Here is a 25,988-nt window from a genome sequence, read left to right on the forward strand (position 1 = left end):
GAGGGTGGGCAGGTGAATGAGCGCGAGTCCAAGCCGGCGAACGCAAGCGTTAGCGCGATGGCGAGGAAACGCGCTGCCGCGTGGGCGAGGAAGACCGCTGGCGATATGGATCAACAGGCGATCGGTGGTGAGCTGGTGAGCGCTAACGCGCAGGTTGGCGATGGCGCGTTGTGGCATGTCGACGCGTTGGCGCATGCGCAGGTGAGCCATAGCGCGATGGCAAGCAGCATGCGCAGGTGAGCGATCGCGCGATGGCGAGCAGCATGCGCAGGTGGGCGATCGCGCGATGGCGAGCAGCATGCGCAGGTGGGCGATCGCGCGATGGCGAGCAGCATCCGCAGGTGGGCGATCGCGCGATGGCGAGCAGCATCCGCAGGTGGGCGATCGCGCGATGGCGAGCAGCATGCGCAGGTGGGCGATCGCGCGATGGCGAGCAGCATGCGCAGGTGGGCGATGGCGAGCTAGTAGCTGGCGAACCATGTTCCTTCAGAAGTGTTGGAGAACGTTGGCGTGCCGGCTGAAACACACGCGGGCGATCCAGAGATCGCCGAGAGACAGGTGATCGCTGACGTGTAGAACGCTGTTGAATAAGCGATACTAAAATCGCCTGTGCGCGCTGGCGAGCAGTTGAACGCTGGCGAGCAGGTGATCGCTGGCGAGCTGATGATCGCGGATGAGCAGAAGGCAACGCGTGGAAGCCTGCGCATAGAAGAAGAGTCCTTGACCCATACCTGAACCGAAGTTCTAGATCGCGAGGGCGAACGTGGGCGCACAAGGCGCGTAACAGGAACCAACAGGAACAGCAGGGATGATCATCATGAGAGCGCTGGCGAAAGGAGAGCGCTAGCGATCAGGAAGCGCTGATGAGCAGGAGAGCGCCTGTGCGCTAATACTGAGCGGGAGCAGGAGAGAACACAGCAGAAGGTCGCGCAGGGGAACCCTGACACGCAAGGGAAGAACCCCCGTGGGAGGCAACCCTTTGCCCAGAAGGGAACGTTGTCCGTCGGGAGACAGATGTCCATCGGAAGACCGTAGCCTGTCCGCCGGGAGACTGATGTCCGTTGGAAGACCGTTGTCCGTCGGGAAGACCGTTGCCCGTCGGAAGACGAGACCAGACTGCTGTCCATCTGTACCAAGGCGGAAGATCAAGAAAAAGGAGTTGTAGGCTGCAAACGGAGATTCAAAAAGGCGCCTCTTAGCACCCTTATAGGGAGATGAGAGGCCCTTACGACGAGGCGGACGGTGGGCCTTACGGCGAGGGAGGCCAACAGCAACAGCAGCAGAAGAATCCTCCGAAGAGGAGTCTCTATGAGTGTACTCTCTCGCGAACGAAAGAGAAACACTTCGTAGAAGAGACTGGTCAGCCAGTGACCTAAAAGGAGCAATCCTCCGAAGAGGGGCTCCTGCAGTTGCCCAGCCCCTTGAGCGGAACTGCAGGTGTGACCGCTCAGCACCAAGAGCATAGTCGCACGAAAAAAAGGCAAGAGAAGAACCCCCCAAAAGGGGAAAAATTCAAGCCTGGACAGGAAAAACTTCCCTCGGAAGGAAAGTTACCCGCCCAAGGAGGCAAGCCTCCTGAGAGTTCTAAAATTAACTGGAGAGCTGTACGTCGTCACGGGAGTACTTCCAGTAGAAGGAGACACGCCCCTGACGAAAATACAAGGGGGGGGGGCAGCAACAGCCGAATCCCCAGGCCTCAACAAGACAGCTCACACCGTTGCCATATTACAGAAACGAACTAGATCGGTAACTGTAAAAAATAAAACAAAAATCATTAGTACACATTCATTCCCCCGGGGAAGGCTCCGAAGGGGAATCCCGAGGGAAAGGAAACAAGAATTACACAACAGGCACGTGCCCTCACAACCACTTACACTCACGGAAGGAGGGCTGTAACCAAAACAGAATTATAACAATTATAATTATGAAACTATGTAATTATGTAATTTAAAAATGAATGAACACTAAAGAAAGAACGAAAACCCGGAAAGGAATCGTTCTACAAGCTGAAAAAAAAAACAACTACAATTAGATTCATAAACTAATTGAGACAAAACGTACGGCGTAGCAACCCCCCCACACGGAAAGGAAGCTACAAGGGCGTAGTAACACGTAGTAAAAGGGTGAACGACCTCAAGAGAGAGAGAGAGAGAGAGAGAAAGACCGAAGTTAAACTCGATTGCCACCCATAAGATTACGCCGTGGTGGCCTAACTGCCGAGGACACCACATAGATAACGTACACTACACACACAAATCTGAAAGGAAACTTACTGGTTTCTATACTCAAATATATATACAAACATGAAAACATGTTTACATATATATTGAGTAAAGGAAAATGATATTTTCATTATAAAATAAATTTTTGAATATACTTACCCGGTGAATATATAAATAGCTGACGTCTCCGACGGCCCGACAGATTCCAAAAACTCGCGAGCGATCGCCATGAAGGTTGCGGGTGTGCCCACCAGCACCGACTATCGGCCAGATACCGCATATACTTCTCAACCACTCCAGTTCTTCTCAGTCCGCTGGGTCTCCATCGGGGAGGAAGGGAGGGCCTTTAATATTATATATTCACCGGGTAAGTATATTCAAAAATTTATTTAATAATGAAAATATCATTTTTAAATATTAAACTTAGCCGGTGAATATATAAATAGCTGATTCACACCCATGGTGGTGGGTAGAGACCAGTATTAATACAATAAAGGCGTATATGCTCAAGAGTTTTTTGACAAATATTTCATAAAAAACCAACTTAAGTATAGGTACCTGGTAAGGAAGCTGACTCTGATGATTACTCTGCCTCATTAGTCCGCTTTCCTCACGAAGCCCAGCCATCCTCTCAGGATGCTGAAAGACTCCCAGGAGCTGTTATATCCAGGGCGAACACCCCTATAACAGGACCTCATCAATACCCTTAATCTGGGCGCTCTCAAGAAACAACATTTGACCACCCGCCAAACCAAAAAGATTGCGAAAGACTTCCTAGTCTTCCGTACAACCCAAGACAAGATTAAAAAACATTTCAAGAGAAGATTAAAAGGATATTGGGATTAAGGGAATGTAGTGGTAGAACCCTCACCCACTACTGCAATCGCTGCAACGAATGGACCCAGTGTGTAGCAGTCCTCATAAAGAGTCTGGACGTCTTTTAAGTAAAATGAAGCGAACACTGACTTGCTCCTCCAAAAGGTCGCGTCCATAATACTTCGAAGAGATCTGTTTTGCTTAAAAGCCACCGAAGTTGCTATTGCTCTCACTTCGTCAGTCTTGACCTTAAGCAAACTACGATCTTCCTCATTTAAATGAGAATGTGCCTCCCGGATTAAAAGTCTAACAAAGTACGATAACGCATTTTTAGACATGGGCAATGAGGGCTTCTTAACGGAGCACCATAAAGCCTCAGAACAACCTCGTATTGGTTTAGTCCTAGCCAAGTAAAACTTAAGAGCTCTAACGGGGCACAGCACTCTTTCAACTTCATTACCTACGATTTCTGACAGACTAGGTATTTCAAAAGATTTAGGCCAAGGACGAGACGGAAGTTCGTTCTTGGCCAAAAAACCAAGTTGAAGAGAACATATAGCTTTATTCGTTGAGAAGCCGATGTTCTTACTAAAAGCATGGATCTCACTGACCCTTTTAGCCGAAGCCAAGCTCACCAAAAAAAGTGTCTTGAGGGTAAGATCCTTCAGGGAGGCTGAATTTAACGGCTCAAACCTGTCTGACATTAGGAACTGTAGGACCACGTCTAAGTTCCAAGCAGGAGTTGACATACGACGCTCCTTAGAGGTCTCGAAAGACTTAAGGAGGTCTTGGAGATCTTTGTTATTTGAAAGATCCAAGCCTCTATGTCTGAAAACAGACGCCAACATGCTTCTGTAGCCTTTAATGGTGGGAGCAGAGAGGGAGCGAACATTTCTCAGATGCAGGAGAAAATCCGCAATCTGCGCTACAGAGGTACTGGATGAGGAAATAGAGGAGGACTTGCACCACTCTCTAAATACCTCCCACTTCGACTGGTAGACCTTGATAGTAGATGATCTCCTAGCCCTCGCGATCGCTCTGGCTGCCTCCTTCAAAAATCCTCGAGCTCTTGAGAGTCTTTCGATAGTCTGAAGGCAGTCAGACAAAGCGCGGGGAGGCTTTGATGAAGTCTCCTTACGTCAGGCTGCCGTAAGAGATCCATCCGTAAAGGCAGACTCCTTGGGACGTCTACCAGCCATAGAAGTACCTCTGTGAACCACTCTCTCGCGGGCCAGAGGGGAGCAACCAACGTCAACCTTGTCCCTTCGTGAGAGGCGAACTTCTGCAACACCTTGTTGAGGATCTTGAACGGCGGAAATGCGTAAGCGTCCAGGTGAGACCAGTCCAACAGAAAGGCATCTATGTGGGCCGCCTCTGGATCTGGGACTGGAGAGCAATAAGTTGGGAGCCTTTTGGTCAGCGAGGTCGCAAAGAGGTCGATGGTGGGCTGACCCCAAGTCATCCAAAGACTCTTGCACACATCCTTGTGGAGGGTCCACTCTGTAGGGATCACCTGACCTCTCCGACTGAGACAGTCCGCCAAGACGTTCAATTTCCCTTGGACGAACCTCGTCAACAGTGAGATGCCTCGATCTTTTGACCAGATGAGGAGGTCCCTTGCGATGACGAAAAGAGCGTGGGAGTGAGTGCCTCCTTGCTTGGAGATGTACGCCAAGGCCGTGGTATTGTCCGCATTCACTTCTACCACCTTGTTTCGAAGTAGACTCTCGAAACTCGTCAGTGCTAAATGAACAGCCAACAGCTCCTTGCAGTTGATGTGAAGGCTCCTCTGGTCTGCCGTCCAAAGACCCGAACATTCCAGACTGTCCAGAGTCGCTCCCCAACCCAAATCCGACGCGTCTGAAAATAACACATGGTTTGGGTTCTTGACTGCCAGGGACAGACCTTCTCGAAGACGTATATTGCTGTCCCACTAGCTCAGGCAAGTCTTGACTGGCTCGGAGATCGGGATCGAGACCGCCTCCAAAGTTTTGTCCTTGTTCCAATGGGAGTCTAAATGGAACTGGAGAGGGCGAAGGTGAAGTCTCCCTAGAGAGATAAACTGTTCCAGGGATGACAGTGTCCCTAGGAGGCTCATCCAACTTCTCACAGAGCAATGGTCTTTCTCTAGCATGCGACGGACTTTGAGCAAGGCTTGCTCTATCCTGTTGGCAGACGGAAAAGCCCAAAAAGCTAGACTCTGTATCTCCATCCCCAAATAGAGAATCGTTTGGGAGGGAGTCAGCTGAGACTTCTCTATGTTCACCAATAGGCCCAACTCCTTTGCAAGATCCAACGTCCACTGAAGGTCCTGCAGACAGCGATGACGGGACGACGCTCTGAGCAACCAGTCGTCCAGGTACAGGGAGGCTCGAATCCCCGACAAATGTAGGAATTTTGCTACATTTCTCATGAGCCTCGTAAAAACACGAGGAGCAGGGCTGAGGCCGAAGCATAGTGCTCGGAATTGGTACACCACATTCCTGTATACAAACCTCAGATACGGATGAGAATCTGGGTGTATAGGAATGTGGAAGTACGCATCCTGCAAGTCGAGAGAGACCATCCAGTCTCCCTCTCTGACTGCTGCCAGAACGGATTTGGTGGTCTCCATCGTAAATTTTGTTTTGACAACAAACACGTTGAGAGCACTGACATCCAGCACCGGCCTCCAACCTCCTGTATGCTTTGGAACTAGGAAGAGACGGTTGTAAAACCCCGGTGATTGAAGGTCCGAGACTTTCACCACCGCCCCCTTCTCTAGCAACTGAGACACCTGCAGATGTAATGCCTGTCTCTTTGACTCCTCTCGATACCTGGGAGAGAGGTCTATAGGAACTTTTACTAGAGGAGGTCTCCGTACAAAAGGTATTTTGTACCCCTCCTTTAGCAACAAAACAGACTCCCGGTCTGCACCCCTCTTCTCCCAGGCCTGCCAGAAGTTGGTTAATCTGGCCCCTACCGCTGTCTGAGGACGTGGGCAGTCAGATTCTGCCACGGGAGGACTTAGATCCTCTCCTCTTACCTCTCTTACTATCGGCACGAGAGCCTCCCTTACTGGGAGCTCTGCCACGAAAGGGCGGGATAAATCTCGTCGCTGGAGTATCGAACTTAGGTCTAACGACATAAGAGGACGAAGGAGCAGCCTTACGCGCAGACGTGGCCATCAAGTCATGGGTATCCTTCTGCACTAGAGACGCTGCGATATCCTTAATCAACTGCTGTGGGAACAGGGCAGAAGACAACGGCGCAAAGAGTAGCTCTGACCTTTGACAAGGAGTTACACCTGCAGACAGGAACGAACAAAGTCTCCCTCTTCTTAAGGACTCCTGCCGTAAAAGTAGCAGCGAGTTCATTAGAGCCATCACGGATAGCTTTGTCCATGCAGGACATAATTTGCACAGAGACATCACGGTCAGCCGAAGAGATCTTCCCGCTCAAGGCTCCCAGCGACCAATCCAAGAAGTTGAAAACTTCAAAGGCCCGATAAACTCCTTTGAGGAGATGATCTAGGTCTGAAGAGGACCAGCAAACTTTCGAGCGTCTCATGGCCAGACGACGAGGAGAGTCTACGAGGCTTGAGAAGTCTCCCTGGGCAGAGGCAGGTACTCCCAAGCCGAGAACTTCTCCCGTGTCATACCAGACGCTCGCGTGAGAAGCCAGTTTAAAAGGGGGAAAAGCAAAAGCTGACTTCCCCAAACTCCTCCTGGTCATCAACCAGTCGCCTAGTAAATGCAAAGCTCTCTTAGAAGAGCGAGAGAGCACTAGCTTAGTGAACGACGGCGTCGAAGCAGCTAGGCCCAGCGTGAACTCTGATGGGGGCGAACGAGGAGCAGCAGTCACAAAATGATCAGGAAAAAGTTCCTTAAAAATAAGCATGATCTTTTTAAAATCAAGAGAGGGCTGAGCAACTTTAGGCTCCTCTCCATCCGAAAAAGTCCCCAAAGGCATATCAGTTGGAAGGGGATCAACGACTTCCTCATCCGACGGAACTTCGTCCGACAACTGCCGAGTCTCGTGATACGGAGAGACATGCCGAGGAGGCAACGCTTGACAGGCTATGTCAACAAGCGACGGAGCAGCAGCAACAGCTGAGGAAACGACGTCACGCCGAGGCTGTAAAGACTGAAAGTCTTGTGACTGACAAACAACAACAGCCTGAGTTGATTGTCGTTCGACATCACGTCGAGACTGCAATGACTGCAGGGTCTGAGCAGGCAAAACAACTTCCGACTGCGGCGACAGACGCTCAACGTCACGTCGAGGCAACGGAGTCGGTCGGCGAACGTCAGTGCGGGGCTGCGGTGACAGCTGCTGAACGTCAGTTCGAGACTGCGGCAAAGGGGGTTCCACGTCACGTGACTGACGTGAATGACGAGGAACACGACTAGCATCGCGTTTCAAAGCACTAGAAATGTTAGCACTAACATCATACGGATGAGAAAACACTCGTTTAGGCGGCTGAAGGCCAGAGTCACGCTCATCGCACTGGCGAACCGCAAGCAAAGGATCATCGTGAACCTGTTCATGCTCATAATCTTCCATAAGGGAGGAAAGCTTAGACTGCATGTCCCGCAGGACAACCCACTTCGGGTCAACGGGAGTCGGAACGGGCCGTGACGTCGGTAACGTCTGCGCAGGCAAAATATTGCCCCTACCGAGACCCTCGGACTCCGTGTTACGTTTTCGCTTAACAGGCGAACAGTCATCCGATGACTGCAAGTGGTCAGAGCTGCCCCAATGGCTACAGCCAGGACGCTGGAACTGTCCTGAAGGGACTGACTTGCGCTTTAAGGGCCTAGAAACCTTGCGCCAAGGTTTCTTATGCGACAAGTCGTCGGAGGACAAGGAGAACTTAGTCTCACCCGTCTTATGGTAAGGACGTTCTTGATGAGAAACGTCTGATACCAAAGAGGGAACGTCTGTACGTCGGTTTACACCTCTCGCCCCCTTAAGTCCTACGACATTACTTCTCCCTGGTGCAGGGGAGCCTGAAAGAGGTCTCGGACTTTTCACTTTACCACTTAGATTTTCTGCTTTACCACTTTGACACTTCAACAACTTAACATCGGACATAAGTTGGTTCCTGTCCGAGGCTAAGGATTCAACCTTTTCACCTAATGCTTGAATCGCTAAAAACATATCGCGCATTGAAGGTTCATGAGTGCTAGCAGGGGGTTCAGGAACTACCACTACAGGGGAAGGATTAGGTTCAGGGGCATGGGAGGAGGAAAATTCCAAAGATCTAGATGAGCTTCTCCTCACCCTATCTCTTTCGAGCTTACGAGTATACTTTTCATACTCTAGCCACTCGAATTCCGACAAGACCACGCACTCCTCACACCGATCTCCTAATTGGCAGGATTTACCCCGGCAATTAGAACAAACAGTATGAGGGTCGATAGAGGCCTTGGGAAGACGTTTGTTACAATCTCTCGCACACTTGCGATATACAGGAGAAGGGTCAGCCATTATGAACAACCAGAGAAAATCCAAATTAAAGCCAAGTTCATCAACAAGAAACACAAGCCAAAAAAGGGTTTCAAGAGTTTTATGAAGAAACACACCAACACAGCGAAAGCCAATAAAACAACCAAAACAAATTACTTCACCAATTCGGTAGAAAACTCGAGGTCTAAAGCGAGCGGAACCAATGTTGTCGGTGACACCGACAGAGAAGAACTGGAGTGGTTGAGAAGTATTTGCGGTATCTGGCCAATAGTCAGCGCTGGTGGGCACACCCGCAATCTTCATGGCGATCGCTCGCGAGTTTTTGGAATCTGTCGGGCCGTCGGAGACGTCAGCTATTTATATATTCACCGGCTAAGTTTAATATTTAAAAGTAAGCGATTAAGTAAAGACAAAACAAACAATGGCTGCCAAGAGAGGACCAAGACAGAGACGTCTGTCACAGTCCGAGCCAAAAGTGAAAGTGAGCATTCATCTGTGTGTGAGGGGGGGGAGGGGTAGCTAGCTACCACTCCCCTACCCCCCCGCTAACTAGCGCGGGGGTAATACACCCTCGTTAAATTCTAATGGCTCGCCATTTCAGCTGCGCTAAAAGGTAAACCCAATGTAAATAGCGTGGTTTGTATTTCGGTTACGGAACAATTAAATATTTAGACAGTACTTGGTGTATTAATCAACTGTGGTAGGCAATGCCCAATGAGACGGTAGGGTTAGGATATGAATTGTACTACCCTGGAGCAGTAAGTATTCACAGATTCTTGTTCTCCGTGTCAGTTTCTGTTACCTAAATCCCACAAAGAGTGTGGGCTGACTGTAATCCAATAGCAAAGGTGGAAAATACTGTATAATGAAGAGCTTGCAGCAATACATCTTTTTCACCAAAACAGCCAAAGTCAAAAGTGACTACACTCAGTCAGGTAGGTGGGTAGCTCTCCCTCACCCTCCAGTCATTAATTACTATAATTAACTTTTTAATGATTCAACAACTTTTCCAGCTGTCACTGAAGTATCTTCTATTTAGAGGATGAAAGGCTTGTACTTGCAAAGGAACAAATAAAAAAAGGAAGAGTATGTAACTTCATTTTAATTTCTGGAGCATAGCTTTAATTGGAGTTCCTATCTTTTTTTACTTTACATTCATTTGTATACACATGTCCATTTTCAACATAAGACGATGTAAGGCAATAGTTAGCCCACTGTAAAACATGTTTAAATATCTATCTCATTACAATTTGACTACTTGCACAACCATCAGAATAAAAAGGAAAGAAGACTCATTATTGACATATCATTAACATATCAAATAATCAAGTTACTGTAGGCTACTTGAGTTTCAACATCCCTCAACAGTTCACACATTTAATCTTTCGCAAATTAATATTACAAATAATATGTAACCTTACCTAATAAGTTAGCTCCCAGCTCAATTGCGGCTTCTTCATTGAGCCTAGGAATTGGCGCGCTCTCCTTAGATCGTGTAATGTTCATCACATACATTTTCATTCGAACTTCACACCAATGATAAACTGAAAGGCGAAAAAATTACATGAATAAGAATTTATATATGAATAACAAAGAATTTGTAGGTGCATATTTTTGTGGGAGCTAAGGCCATCTCCATCAATGTAATTCTGTGTACTGTACTATGTACAGTAAGGAAAAGTTACAATGGATTGAGCAATTAACATGTTTCAGATACAAACCCTTCATTTTCAGTATTTCCTTAACACCAATACAGTACTGACAAATATACTAATATATGAATAGCTGTTGACACATGGTAGTTGAAATTTACACCACTGGTAAAACCTACCTTATAAGTTGGAACTCATTATCTTATGAACAAAATACGTGTACTCTTACCAACAAAAGCTAAAATTTGCATCTAAAAGATAAATCTTTTAGATTTCCTATTCTTTCAAATTCCTTGTCAATTATTTAAATTTTACCTGTGCCAGACCACTATTTTGAGAAAAACAACAAATTCTTGAACACCTTAGCTGCCCTTTCACAGACTGAAGATTGTCTGATAAATTTTTCAAAACTCTTTATTCCTATTTCTTTTAGTCTCTTCTTTTTTTTTTTTTTGGTGCTGGAAACACATTATTATATTTTTTACAATAACTTTAATCTTTATTAACCTTGAGTTCACCTATTAACTTTTGTTCCATTATCCTAAATTTCATCTTAGAACATATCAACTTAATCTTATCTTGTCTTGCCTCTATTGTAAATTACATTTCTCCATGTCACTACTGACTGGAATGTTCCTGTTCTTTCATACTTAACTTCCCAACATACAGTAAAACATATGCTCAGAATTTTCGGTAGTATTTACAAACCAGCTGAACTCGGTTGAGTCCCTGATTAGGCTGAAGGAACATAGAGAGTAGAGGTCCCCTTTTTGTTTTGTTTCATTGTTGGTGTTGGCTACCCCCCAAAATTGGGGGAAGTGCCTTGGTATATGGATGGATGGATTTACAAACCCTGTTGTTGTAGATTACCTGGCCCTTATGGCCAGGCACGGGCTCTTGCACACTTGCAGCCCGTAGTTTACAAACCCCCTTCAATCACACCATTTTTAAAAGTTTAGAAGACCTCTTTTTCATAGATATTTCTTCACTGCTTCTTTTAATATGTCAATAGATTCCTCACATTTGGAGATTATACTCTCAAAAAAACAGGGAGAGCAGTTCCCCAGTTCCATGGCATTCCTACTTTATCAAGATGGGAATGATGAAGGTAGGAGTAATGCTTACCTTTACATTATCTAAGGATTCACCTGACCGAACCCTAAGGTATTGGTTAGTAAGTATTTTCGTCACTCCCTCAATGGAGGAGAGCACACGATAACCTTCCTGCACAACTACTACTACTTCCCTCTGAAAAGTTATATCCAAAAATGAAAATAGGAGGGGGAAGGAGTTGGTAGAGGAGGAAAATGAGATTGTACTCACTCTTTTCCCTTTGACAACCAGTCTATCTTGCTACAATGAGTGGGTTGGTGGTTCCCCCTCATCAGGAACTGGTATGTTACCTTTCTGAAATTACTGAAACAGTACTGGTATAAAAGAAAATTCCCAGTCGAACAGCATTCCAAAGTATCTCATCCTGTTTACTTGGATGATGGAGTATTACTTGAAGTGTCTCTTGTTTCCTGAGGTACTTTAATACCTTTGAGAGGAGATATCAGTGTTTGGTAGTGGTTCTAGGTGCTAATATGCTGTAAGATTGTGTAAAGCTCTGGGTTTTAACCATGTGACTACACCCGTCTACCGGAGGGAAGGTATACTGTATCAATCTTATTCTCTGGTACCAGGCATTATTTAAAAAATATTAGACTGTTCACAGTCAGATTTATCATCTTCCTCCTGATTATATGTTCCTGGTTCTATTTTGGATTTCATAATTCTTATTCTAGGAGGAGTAAACACTTCACAGAATGGGTTGACAAGCAGAGAGTCTCTAACCTTGCAATACAGTTGACTGACTAATGGTTAGTCACGGTAGTGCCTTTTGAGCACAGAGACAATAGTTGCACCATCAGATAGCTGCTGGACTCCTTGTCTACCTCTCAGGAGGGTGACGTTAAGGCAACTGTGGAAGGGGATGCCATGTACACATACTTCTTCTTTCACTGTAAAGTATCCCTCAAGGACTCTGATCATTTTCCCACGGAGACCGCGACCAAGTCTTTGGAGGGCAACCGTTCCAAACAGTTGAGTTGATGAGGAATGTTTTGCCTTTTCAAAATCCCAGGAATGTACACCAGCAGCTTCATCCTCCCAAATGGGTTGGATCCAGCTCCAAACATTTTTAATACTCCCATGTTCAATCTTGGAGGGGTGTCAAGAGGAAGGTGGAGGTACAGTAGGAATGCAGAGATATCTTCCCTGCTCTTATTAGGGGGATGCTTTTCCTAATGTATTCCCTTCTCCCTCTCCCATCTGAATTTGTTCCAAACCTACCTTTCAGGTTCCACATTTGGACATGTGGCAGAGGTTGAACAATCCTTGATTTTGTTCTGGAAGTCTTGTAGGACTTTCTCTAGTTCTCCACCATCTGCTCTTCATAAGTCATCATAGGGAAAGAACACAGTCCATACTCCTATCAGTCAAACCAGAACATGAGAAACCACGTTCAGTTGGAGCTTTTGATCCATACTCAGCCTCCAGAGAGGAAGACTTCATGCTGTGGGTATATTAGACTTCTTCTTCTTCTCTGTCTGCATCTTTTCCCACTTTTATGTGGGGTTGATGTTTCTGACTCTGAAAAAAAGAGGATATAGCTTCACAAGATAGCATATCCTTACCCTTAATTGCCTAGTTGGTGTTTGGTTCAGAAAGGACCAATCACCTGGTACTGTTATAAACAGCAGTCACTGTTGCACCAGTCTCACCTTGCTGACCGACACGATAGTACCGAATTGGTGAAAATACTCCGCACTGGCTCAAAAGTAAACTGTGAGCTGTTTAACCCAAGCTCCCAATTCCTAACCAACACCACAAGTACCAGTTGTTGTGTACCCTCCAACAGCTATGCTCTGCAACCGCACAAGTAGTAGTGGGAACGATAGTCCTATTGGTCTACAAAACAGTACTGGAGATTGGTCCGGACAGGATCTTTTTCCCATAACTGATGAAACAGTGATAGCTGTTCCACCAGGATCCTGAACACTAACCGACACAAAAGGTACCACTCAAAATACTGACGACTGTGCTGCATCAAAGGAGAAAGTTACAAAGGTTTCTTCTGCTGCAACACAAGCCAGAACATTGGATATTTTGTCCCAAGGGAAGCAATGATAACATTAACTGACGCTACCCTACACAGGAATCACCATCCACGAGCACTGTTGGTGCCAGGTGTGCCCACCAGTTGAATAATTTTCATTATCGTGCTCACAGGTATGAGCGCCACACCTTCCAAATCAGGTATATCTCTCCCAAGACAGAGAAACTACAGTACAGTACTATAAAGCAAGATGAGTATACTCTGATTTCATATTCCCATTCAGAAGACCAAAGAAGGGGTGCTGCTCAAAGTCACCCCTCACAAAGGTACATAAAACATGCAGCTTCATATTATTGGCATCCTCATAGTAGCAAAATTTACTTCACCATAACTTAACTTTCTATGCAGTTCAGCTTACAAAAGATAAAAACAATTATCACAAAGGAAAGTAAGAAAGATCCAACAGTCGAGAGCAAAACATTGATAAAAGTGACTATTCTGTGACAAGTGTGTGGGCCAGACCTCTCCCTCGCATCATCTGTTATTACCAACTAACTTGTTAACAATTAAAAGGCTGTTCCAGCATACCTGAAGACATTATTATTCTCATGGGAAAAAGGTTTGTATATGCCTAGGAACAAGCAATACTTTTGAAAAATGTAAAAAGTGCCACATTTAGATAAAATGCACTACAATCACATATACAGTACTATATGACAATAATTCAAAAGTAAACTTAGCAGTAATATTTAGTGTATTACAGTATATGCTAAGAATATAAAATTATTTTTAATGATAAAACCTCATGTCTTTACTGTTGCCTTTTAAATTTTTGGCCAACATGGCATCAGCTTTTCAACTGTTGAAATGAGCTATACAATATGGAATCAATATTGTACCAACAGTAGTAGTTGAACTGTATCTGAGGTAACAAGTCCTGATATACTGCAAGAGTACTATTGAAGGCCAACTTTCTAATAATTATTACCTCCCCATATGTAATAAAGCATTATGATGGATAAAGGTCAGACCTAGTGTAAAATAAGGTTGGGTAGTGTATACAGAGGAACCGGCTCATTTTCAGAACCTCGGGTTAAAGAACTTGGCGCCACTAAGTTGGTGCTGGTCAATGCTGTATTGGACAGAACGTGACCTATCTAGAGTATGCATAGAATTACAGAATGAGTGATAATAGGCAGGGTATTTGAAGGCATATGTGACAGTTAACTTCAGAGATGGTAGCTTTAGTTTACAGCACTAAGGAAAAACTCAAGTGTTACTATACTAGTATTAGTCAATGGAATAACTGATAGAACATAAACTATCTAGAGAAGTATCCACAGTTTCTTCCATAAAACTCAAGATTCTCTGATTCTTATTCCTAGTCACAAACTGGTAGTTATGCAGCATCTGAATGTCTAATGTCTACTCAAGTCACTCTTAGAAAACATCTGGCATGAACATTAAAGTTATCTATCACAAAAGCATAGGTAAAACTAGTAGTTGAAGTAGTATATAACATTTCAACCCAGGATACTACTGTGTGGTTAACAACCTCCTCGAGAGAGAAAAAGCAAAGCTTTCAATGGTAACATTTTCTGATAAGCATAATTATAATTGAGAATTTTTTAATCAAAATCATATTTGGCTTCTAAGTAAGCTCTGGATACACTTAATCCCAAATATCCAATGTAAAGAACTGCCTAATAATCTCCTTCCAGCACAAAATCCAAGGAGGTGCTCATCCACCCCCTTGGAGTGCTAAAATTCCCCACAAAAAACACAAATATGAATATTCAGGAGAATTTTTCTAACACTTCCCAACATAAAGAATTGAGTACAAAGAAAATTTGAATAAATAACATGGCAAATAAAAAAGACAGAAAGCAAGTATCTAGTAGAATCATGTATCTTTAAAGGACTGAACTGTTTACCATTCAGGCAGCTGAGGAAAGACAAGCCTAGACTTAAAAGTAATGTAAAGTTTTTTTTTACAATTCTGACAAATGCTTTACCATTTTATTGCCTAAACTGTTAATTAGAGCTAAATTTATTCACAAAGTTAGTAGACTTGGGTGGCAACAAAATTATATCATAATCTATGCCTGAAAACTTTGTTTAGGAACAAATACCATGAATAAACCAGGAGCCCATTACCTTAAGATTTTATTACAAACACGAACCAAATACTGTAAAGATGTCTATCTTGACTTAGCTTTAGTGTTATATCGAAAATACTGAAAACTAACATGTGCGATATAAAACTACCTACGTCGCGCTGGTGGGAGGCAAATCTTCTCTTTAAAGAATGAATTCCTAACAGCACCACGTCTTATACTGCTAGATAAAGGTCGAGCAACTTGTTTCACAAAGAGAAAGGCAAGTTTGGCAAGAGGAAAAATGGGAGCCATGAGTTTTGTTCTTCAGTTGCAGTAACTTAAGACCTCACCTGCAATACAAGACAGTCTTATTATTGGAACTAAAAATGGTATTAACCTATACTATTAAGCCAAACTTTGATATGACACTACTTTTCTTTTGTTCCCATGTTATGAAAACAAAACTTTAAATCTGGTAAGTTTTATGACTACAGTTTAAAAAAAAAAGTGAAATTCATGAAAATTACAGAACCTCTAAATAAAAATAACTGCAGTCTATTTGGAAGGTTCTCTCATATTTGCTAGTATGCCCTCCTTCTGAAGATCTGCCATTAATCTGGCAGAGAACACCATTCAGAACGAAGGCATGTCAACTAGTAAGGTAGCATCATCTAGAAAGGAAAGTCTTTTGAGGACTTAAGAATAATCTCCTCAAGTAAAAAATTTCTTCACACCATCAAATGAAAAATGGAGGAATACCATGGCTCCCATTTCAGTTATAATTAAATTAGAAAATCTAAACCTACAAGAAAATATTAAACTTTTTCTAAAACAATTTGGATTTTTCCTACCGATACAAATAGGATAACTCTTAATTAAAAATATGTATTGTACTGTCTGGCAAAAGCCGGAACAGCCATTGAATCATAGAAAAGGCTCTGTAGTAGCGTAATGATAAATGGGTGAAGGAGCTCTACAAACTCACTGCCCGCAAGAATATAACCCCTATTTGGTGACAGGACACAGGAGGGATTGAGGGGGAGGATAATCTATCAAAAGAACTCAGGTTTTTATATCTAGGAAAAATCACAAATTTCTAAAAGTACAGTACAGCAATTTGTATTTTTCCTAATTATACAAAATACGAGTTCCTTAATAGGAATATGGCTTCAGCGAGGAAGGAACAGCTGCCAAAATCTAACAAGGTAATTATAACTACTGGCAGGTGGTGAGGAAGTCCAATTAGACTTAGAAACTTAGAAATTGAAGGGTAGTTGAGATAGGTTGTGCTTCTTAAAGGACTCAGGTTCGGAAACATACAAATAATTTGGAAACTTTCGATTTCTTCCTAAACAAATACAGTACAAACAATCACCCCTTCATAGGAGAGTAGGAGACTCATGCTTAGGGGAAGGAAGTCCCTACAAACGACACCTCATTGGAAATGTCAAGGCTACTCGTTCTGTATAGAAGAGAGAGGTGATGACTCCTGCCTTCCTCCTAATGGTCTGAACATGGAGATGTCACAGGCTTTAGGTGAGGCCCATAACAAGAATAAATGATAATTGGTCATAGAACCTACATCCTTGTACTGTATTACATAAGCATTAAGAAATAGATCTGTGTACATTTCCTCAATCCTACACTCTTTCGAGAGATGGGAAAGCTACTTTTTGACAGATATTGTCTAAAAAGAATGGTTGCTCAGTTACGAAGCTCTCCTGGATCTGACATCCAGTCCACTTCATAGCGGCCAAGATTGCTGCACCCACTAGAGAGAGGATATGAAGAAAGCCAGAAGGCCAGTGATTTCACCTTTCAATCTTTTAGTCTAGCTTAATTGAAACCATTATCTTGGACGAGATGCAACTTGTCTTGTGTGGGGGCTATGCTTACTCTCATACCTGTTGTGCAGCCAGGACGGGACCAAGGGTAAAGTTTGGTGCTTTCATCACCGAGTCTGAGAGGAGTTTCTCTAGGTGAAGGAAGTCGAGAAAACTTGCTATTAGTGTAAATGCAGAAAGCTCCAATTAGAAGATCTGGATACCAGGGTTATCTTGACAACTGATCTTGTCAAAAACCTGCTAATTCAGCAGCAAATCAGGCAGAGGGGAGGAAAGGCTTACATGTTCTGGTTGCTCTAATGGTGTTGAAAAGAGCCCTGGCAATGCCACCCAAGGGTCTGGAACAAGGCAGAAGAATGCTGGGAGTTTCATGTTCACACATGTGACAAACAAATGATCCCTGAGAGCAAGTAGCCTTTCCACCATGCAAGTATGTAGGGACCACTTCGACCCTACAACCTACCCCTGGTGATTGACCGTGACTACTAGAACATTCCTCTTGCCTGAAATGACTAGATGTACACCTGCTTTGTTGACTTATAAAGACTGTACAAGACAGTCCCTCCTTGCTTGTTGATGTTACTCATCAACATACTGAGTACTCTATCAACCACTGTTGGGAAGCTTGCAATACTGTACAAGGAATGCCGCTAGGATTTTGATCAGGTTCACATGCAAGTGCTTTTCTTCTAGAGACCACACACCTGTGGAAACTTGATTCCTTAGGCGTAAGCCCACCTCACCTTCGATTTGTTCCTTAATAGCAGCATCTCTGGAGGTGGGTAGTCGAGTGGAATCAAGCTGGTGAGGTTTTTGTCATTCAACCACCCATCTTGTTCCAGTGGAATAAGATAGGAAGGGATATTGCTGGCTGCTGAAAAGTGACGCTTCAGATAGTAGTGAAACCACATTAAGTGGAAAAACGTGTTGATCAAGTTCCTCCTTATAAGGAGAGATGTCAAAGAAGACATTGCCCATGCTAAACAAGAGTACCACCCATCTGAGCCAGCTGATGTGATACCTGATGGAAACTCCCACTGATGCCGTGTCTATCAGTGTGACAAGGTACATCATCCTCTACTTGGGTGAGACTCAAGACTTTTCCAAATCGACCACTATCCCCAATTGCATCAAAATGAAAGTAGTCTGTCCTGATCCCAAAGCAACTGCCTCTTGAAGGAAGACAAGTTCAGCCAGTCAAAAAGATACAGTACCTAAAAAGACATATCAAATTCAAGTGGAGCGTGGTGGATAGTCCTTAGCACAGTGCTTTAAATGGGTAAATTTTCCTTCGTGGGCAAATAAGAGGGAGTTTCAGTAGGACTGATGAACATGTATTTGAAAATACTCTCCCTTCAGGTCCACTGAAAGCGTGACATTTCCTCTCTAAGTTAGACCACATGATACTTGTCATCTCCATGATGAAGTTTGATCAAATCTGTTCAGCGGAGAGAGGTTGAAAAATGATCTCCAGTTCTCAGTCCACTGTGTAGAAACCCGGAGAACCATATTGAGCACCTTTGTGCACATTCTTCTTCTCCAATGACTTCACCTCTGTCGCTAAAGACAAAACTTTCCACAATTTTCAATGGTAACTCTGGAATGCCATTAGACTGTGAGTGAGGGGAGAATCAAGATCTATTAAGGGCAGATGGTACCAGTCCCGAAGGACTTCTACCACACCTTGCTCTGCTCCATGTCACTACAATGTTTGCCAATGCCATGACAGTTACTGTCCAACAAATGGTAGCTGGAGAAATGGACTGCTAATTTCAGTAGCCCCTTCCTCCCCTACATCTATCACGCTTCCTGAATTGGCCAGGTTGGGAATGAAAGGGTGATACACTGTACAGTATGCACTTTTCTTAAGAGGAAAAAGCAGCTAGAGGTCTTGACTGGGATTTGGAGGCAGCCTGTGCTTTATTCATAGGAGATCTTGCAGATGTGGCCAAGACCAAGGTCTCGCAGCAACTGCTTTTGAAGCTAACTGCACAATGGATAAGGAATTCCTGGCTAGTTTTCCTCCACTTCTCATTCATAGCTTTACATCTCTCGGGGAAAAAGGTTCGTAACATCTGCCGCCAAGGTGCTCCTTAATGCCAACGCCAACTTGTTCAATGTGCCTAGAGAAACGGGATATGGCAGGACCCAGTTGGCCCATTGGTTTGCCTTAGCACCCAACAAACTAATTTGCTATACTGTGCTTTCCCAAAGTCTCAGAATTTGACAAATCCTGAGTAGTGAAGAAGTAAACAGGACTGCACTGGATCACTGGTCGATCCAGGAAGCTGACTGGAGGTTGGTCATGAATGAGGATTCCATAACAGCAGACTCAAGATCTAAGAAGACTGTGTTCTCAGTTTAGACTCTCCACAGACAAAACAGACAAAGGAAGAGGAGACAACCTTGCACCCTAGGGAACGTGAACTTCCTCTGTCAATATGAATGCAGAAGGCAGGGTTTTGTGCAAACAGCCAGACTGCAGTGAATTCTCAGGCAGGAAGATCTGAGAATTCAGTCTGCCAAAGGTAATGACACCAAGTTCTAACCATGGCTACTCAAGTGGATCTTTGACTCATGCAGGGCGCCAAAATGCTGATCCATGACCATCAAAACGACTAAGACAGGAGCCATGGTAGCCCCATTCAAGGTCATTGCACTCACGAATGAGTGCAAAAGCAATGACAAACAGTTTCAGGAATTGCTGGCAGCACTGGACCGAAGTAGGGCACCGATGGGGCGCTGAAAACTCAAGACTCCTCCTCCCTCACATGGAAGGTCGTCTCAAAAAAAGCTTCTCATGAGAATTCCTCCCCCAGAATATGCACCATTTCTACTGAAAATGGAACAGGGAGTGTATCCTTTAGAGGTTGAAAGGGGGCCCAATTGACAATTGGTCTCCCCTTCAGAAGTAGAACTGCCTTTGGCCCTCACAAACATAGAGATCGACAAAGTACAGCATACTTTAGCCTCTCTGGAAAGTTAAAGTAAGCATGGTATCAAGCAACACATGCATACCAGTCAATTTGTGGTGAAAATATTGCTGTAGATGGCGCATGCTATGGGACACCTCTGAGCACGTGAGAGAGTTGACAACAGTCCTGAATGGTAACTTGCTCTTGTGCCAAGTCACTCCACCAAATGGAAATTTCCTGGCTCGTTGACTGTCCATGCATGGAAAGAAGAGTTGATAGGCGATATCATTCCTGCACGCGCAAGGCACGGCCCAAGAGAGGCCATAAGATTAGCCAAGGATCCAAGTTGTGGTTATGGGACCAAGACCTAGGCTCACGCTCTGGCCCCGTGTGCTGGCAGTGTATCCCACCTGGCTACAGAAGAAAGAGTGTATATTTATAGTGGGTTTAACAAAAAATACAACATAAGGTCGATCCTCCCACAAGTGTCTTGCTTCACAATACCAATCAATAGCCAGTACAGTATTCACTTCCTGAAATAAAATGAAGATTAAAAGTTTGCTAGAGGCCAATAACTTATGTAAAGAAACTTTGACAGGTAAGGGGGTGAGGCTCGGTGCCATCGGTCCTACCTGTCGTTAACTACTATCCCTTGTTAACAACTTTAACGGCTGTTCCAGCTCACGTTAAAAACATATTCCTACATAAAGGACGATGGTTTGTATCCGCATAAGAACAAAGTGTTTGCTTTGGCCCCGGAGAGAATCAGATCCGTTAATTTCTTCTTCAGATTGTCTGAGGGAAGGTGCGACATTACAAAATGAGCAATGACCCTGAGCAATGGTCAATACAGGAGGTAGCCTGGAGGCTTGTTATTGACGCCAATTCTATCACAGTGAATTTGGAAGCTGAGAATGAAGTGCTTTCAAACTATAGTTTCTACATTGAAGTCCCTATTGTCAGCTCTTTGATCCCATCATCGATCAACAAAGGGATGTGTAGAACATCCTCCGTCCTGGAGATATTCTACACATCCCTACGCTGTCTGGAGAGGGAGGCAGGGAGGAGGAACCTTGTTTGATTGATTCAAACACATAGAGTTCTTATGTCCTACGATTTGAAGACCTAGCTTGTTTAAATCACTCGAGTGAGTCTGAAAGATATGTGTATTTATAGGTTAGGGAGAGAACCCCGCGTAGCACCGTATCGAAGGTCAATAGAAATGAGAACTCCTTTGATAGGTTCAGATGAAGTTTCTCCCAGTTCCCTAGTGAGCAACAAGAGCTTTAAGAAAGTTGATTCCATCTCTGGGTTATCTGCCTTTGCAGGCAGAGGACCCACATCAGGAGTAGCTGAATCCAATAGATGTGGAGAAATCTTACACCTGGAGGATAAAAGATGATGATGCCAAAGCATGACTTGTAGCCTTCAATAAGCCCCTCTCCGAGGATGCTTGAAGAGAATGTTTGTCAACATCTGAGGGCGATCTTACAGAATCTGGTGTACTCTGTTTCCGAGTTTTATACTTAGAAGGCCTTTTTAGAAAGAGAATAGCACTTAGGCATACTGTCTCAGAGCCCAGAGTGGTATTCAGAATCAACTTGGCAGGGCACTGCGAGAATCCAATTATTCCTTTGGGAAAGATTTCTTCAGTCGAGATGTTGGATAACTATTATCAGAGCCTGGAAAAGAAACTTCCCTATATGATTTGGAGGAAGGAGGGGTCTTCTCTTTCATGGTTTTAGAAGATTTGATCCAAGGGGCTCAACGGCAGCAGTCTGCTCAGAAGCAGCATGGTCATCTTGGGAGAAAAATATTGGGAAGACTGGCCCCGTAGGGTCTTAACCAATGAGGATTGTGAGGTAGAACCCACAGTTCTCTCCCAGCATTGCCATGAACACAGAGATCGAAAACAAGAAGATCTCCTGTCCGATCGTTTTCCTACTCGAGGGGCTCTTAATCGTTTAATGCCTGACTGAAGAGGGGGTGATTGTGTCAATCACAAACATGTTCTGGGTGAACACATTCGAGTGGAACATCCCTTTTGGGACGCATGTCGAGATCAATGTGACCTCAATCATTGTTCCGAACGAAACCTAGAAGAATGAGCATTCTTGACTTGTGGGGAGCAAGACCAAGCTGCACAATATTTCTTCTCTCGTGACAAGCAAGATTGAGAAGCACAAGAATTGCTATCCTTCATTGAAGAATAAGGAGAAATACTGTACAAGATCTCTTTGCTTGAAGGGAACAAGACTAAGACGATTGTGGAGATCGTGCTGGTAGAGACCTAGACCGGGTGATCGGTCGCATGTTGATCGTGCTCGATTTGTTACTGCCTTACACACAGAATGAACAGAAGGATATGAGGAGCCCATATTCTCTTTCTTCCTTATGGCGTATCCGCAATTTAGGTTGTTTGGAAGTATCAGTAGTGTTGTCGGAAACCTCCTTCCTTGCATATCTCTTAGATAGGTGCTTTGACTTCTTCCTCCTGCTGTAATCCAGCTGCTGCAAGGACGGACAATCCCTTCACTCCTCATAGGAGGTTAACCTGATATGCCTGGACAGAACTACATGCCCACACATGGTTTCTCCATAACAACAATTACACAACAATCTTAAAAGATAAAGAAAGAGAATAAATACAGCTAACTTGGGTCAGACCAAGAGCATGTTCGTAATAATTACCGGCTGAAGTCAAAGTGGCTACTTAATGAGCTGGCAGAGGGCAGTGCCTCCCAGCCAGTAACTACCAATACCTCGTTATAAATTTTAACAGCAGTCTCCAGCTTTACTGACAAGACTATGCTTGCAATAATTAAGAACAAATTGGTGGCGGGGAAATTATTTTAGCGATTAATGAATTTCACTTTGGAAGAGGAAGTACAATCACAAAAGGCCTCTTTATGATATGTGGATGTTCAGAGATATTGGCAAGGTTTTGAAAAAAAAAAAAAAAAAAAAAAAAAAAATTCTTAATTCAGATGCTATTGATTCCAAAATTTCTAAATCTCCAATTTCTGAGTTTATTTGAGGTGAGTGAGATAGCTAGTCAAAATATGTAACTTTTTTCCTCTCTATTTGGGAATTTTATGGCACTGTAAGTAAGGTTAGGAAAGGGAGGGAGGGAAGTTGAAGGCAGTCAGTTACTAAACAAGCAGGAACTGGCCCCGTAGGCTAGGTTAGGTAGTTGTGGTTAGGTTACAGTTTCCCTTATTTTACTTGTTTTGTGTTCCTCACCTCCCTTAGAAATTTAGCATCACTGTATTACAGACTAGAGAAACGAAGGGGTCACTGGGGGTGAGGGGACCCAACCCACACCCATAAGAAGACCCAGGCCATAGGTTGGGTTATGTGGGTGTGGTTAAGTTAGATGGCTTCCCTTATTTCACTAGTTTTTCGCATTTCATCAACCAAAACCCTTTTTTTCCAATGTGAATCACTATATTGTTATTTTTTGGGAGGTCCTATTCGTTAACAAAAAACCATATCAATCAGACGCTAATCTGCCTACACCATTCGCATCTCATTGGGACTTAGAAAATATATGAGCAAAAATTTTAGTAATAATTGATTTCTGAAACATGTTAATAGGCCAACATTTTTTTAGATTAGTACGGTAATCAGATTGGAAATATTTAATAACGATAAAAATCACTATTTTCCTCAAGTTTGAACTGTAATATTATCAGGGTACACTATTTCATTGACCTGAGATACAAATTGGATGGTGGGAGAATTGCACTCAGCAGCAGCGCCAAGCGATTTATGGAGAGGTGGATGCAGTTAAGGTAGATTAACCCTTTTACCCCCAGGCTATTTGGAAATTTCCAACCCTTAACCCCCAGGGGGTTATTTTTTTCCCAGCACATTTTGCAGTATATTTTTTTTAAATTGCTCTAATAGCCTTAATTTTTGTCACAGAGAGGTCAGGTTGGTCTCATTCTCTTGGAAAATGCCTGATTTTTCTCAAAAAATTATCAAAAATATGAAAAAAAAAAAAAATTTATAGCATTTTTTTTGCAAGGACGTACCGGTACGTCCATGGGGGTAAAGGGATGGCTGTGAAACGTACCAGTACGTCCTTTGGGGGTAAAAGGGTTAAGTATGATAAGATTAGACATCCTTATAATTACCCCTTTATTTTGGTAATATATTTATTTGCAAGAACATGTATTTTTCAAGTTATAAGGACGAGTAAAACACAAGAAGATACTAGAAAAATACTATTTAACAAGGGAAGCCTACACTGGGATAACACCTACTTAAGGGTAAGGTAAGGACACAAGAGTCCTAATAGGGGAAGGGGAATGCAGGGAAACTATAGCTCCTCCATCCCCATCCCTCTGTATGTAAGGACGGTCATTTAAGGTTAGGTTAAGAAGAGAAAATGGGTTAAATATGTTTAACCATTGTGAAAAATGGTTTTCAAATGAAAATTGTTTCCAGTATCTTTAAAAATAAGGGTTTATGACAATTATCAGCATTAAAAACTCTCAATTCCCCAAAAATTTAACCTAAAATATATATTTTATTCGTTTGTGTTATCATTATAAACTTACAACACTATGTATTTGATCATTTATGGCATTTTATGCATACCTGTCCTTTTACTGTAGGCATATAAAGTAAACACAGGGTTGAGACTTATTCTTAGGGTAAGCTAAGAATACAGGAGTCTAAGGGGTGTCACAAGGGGGCATAACCCCCTAGCTAAGTACATAGCTTCTAGGTTAGGTTAGGGGGATGTATACATGATAATATCCCCATAACTCCATTATTTTCAACCCATTCGCTAGAAATATGGCAGTCTACGGGGATCACGGGGGGATAAACCCACTAGGTAAAAAGGTAAGGGCACAGCTCCTGGGTTAGGTTAGGTAGGGAAGTTTAGTTAGGTGTTCCATGCAGGCGGGAGATCTGTCTATCATAATACAGAGGCTCCAGGTGGGTGGGTAAGTGGTGTTCTTGTGTTTATTTCCCTTATAAAATAAAGTTTTTCAATAAGTTTTGAAGTTTTACATTGTCTGTCCCAACGAACTACAATGGCTCCAACCCAATCATCTTAGTTTCCTATTAACAAAAAGCTTAAATTTCCATAATGATCATCCCATAATTATAAAATATTCACACAAAAGAATTAAGAAAACAGACACACACAGACATAATAATTTGCACGAGCAACAATAGTTAGAAAAGTAGGATTGCCTAATAGGGGAGAGTTCGCGTGTTGTACCATATTATAAATATATTTTTGTTTTACGTAAAGCCAGTATTAATTATGAGTAAACTGTCAAAGAAATAAATATAACACAAATCCTTATTGAATAACAAGGGAACAACAACTGCATTCCACTTACACTGAGCCGGTGGCATCAAGACATAGGTCCTAAAGATATGACTGTTCTTAGCGCGACTCTTGGCAATATTTGCTAGGGGTTTTGCCACTTGTTTGATGACTAGAGCACCTAATTTCGCAATGGGGAACCCCACAGGCATAATTTAGAAAAGACGAGAACTTTGCAAAATTACGACTTGCAAATTTCGATTACAGAAACCACCATCTGTATTATTGAAGTGTTTGTACCTTTGCAACGGCACCTCACTACTCATGAGTCATCCGGCGGTTCATTTATACAATGATTGGGAACATGTAGTAAGGAATAATGAATTGCAAAAACGTAGCATGGGTGTGTTTATATATATATATATATATATATATATATATATATATATATATATATATATATATATATGTATATATATATGTGTATATATATACATACATACATACATATATATATATACATATATATATATATATATATATATATATATATATATATATATATATATATATATATATATACATATATATATATATAT

At 43.2% G+C, this 25,988-nt stretch overlaps 1 protein-coding gene across 3 annotated transcripts in view; it reads right to left on the reverse strand.

The window, feature by feature from the left end:
• Window positions 1-25,699, reverse strand: part of LOC137658090 (optic atrophy 3 protein homolog) — a 101,959-nt gene extending 76,260 nt beyond the window's left edge. The window contains exons 1-3 of one of the 3 annotated variants that reach the window (XM_068392790.1): window positions 25,463-25,598; window positions 15,514-15,690; window positions 9,911-10,033 (exon numbers count right to left, since the gene is read on the reverse strand). In XM_068392790.1, coding sequence (XP_068248891.1) covers window positions 9,911-10,033; window positions 15,514-15,652 — 262 coding nt within the window. In that variant the 5' untranslated portion in view covers window positions 15,653-15,690; window positions 25,463-25,598. Of the gene's footprint in view, window positions 1-9,910; window positions 10,034-15,513; window positions 15,691-25,462 lie in introns of all 3 variants that reach the window. The other 2 variants (XM_068392781.1, XM_068392796.1) reach the window with 2 other exon arrangements.
• Between the last annotated feature and the right edge of the window lie 289 nt (window positions 25,700-25,988).

Source organism: Palaemon carinicauda, chromosome 1, assembly GCF_036898095.1.
Source record: "Palaemon carinicauda isolate YSFRI2023 chromosome 1, ASM3689809v2, whole genome shotgun sequence".
NCBI classification, from domain to species: Eukaryota; Metazoa; Arthropoda; class Malacostraca; order Decapoda; family Palaemonidae; genus Palaemon; species Palaemon carinicauda.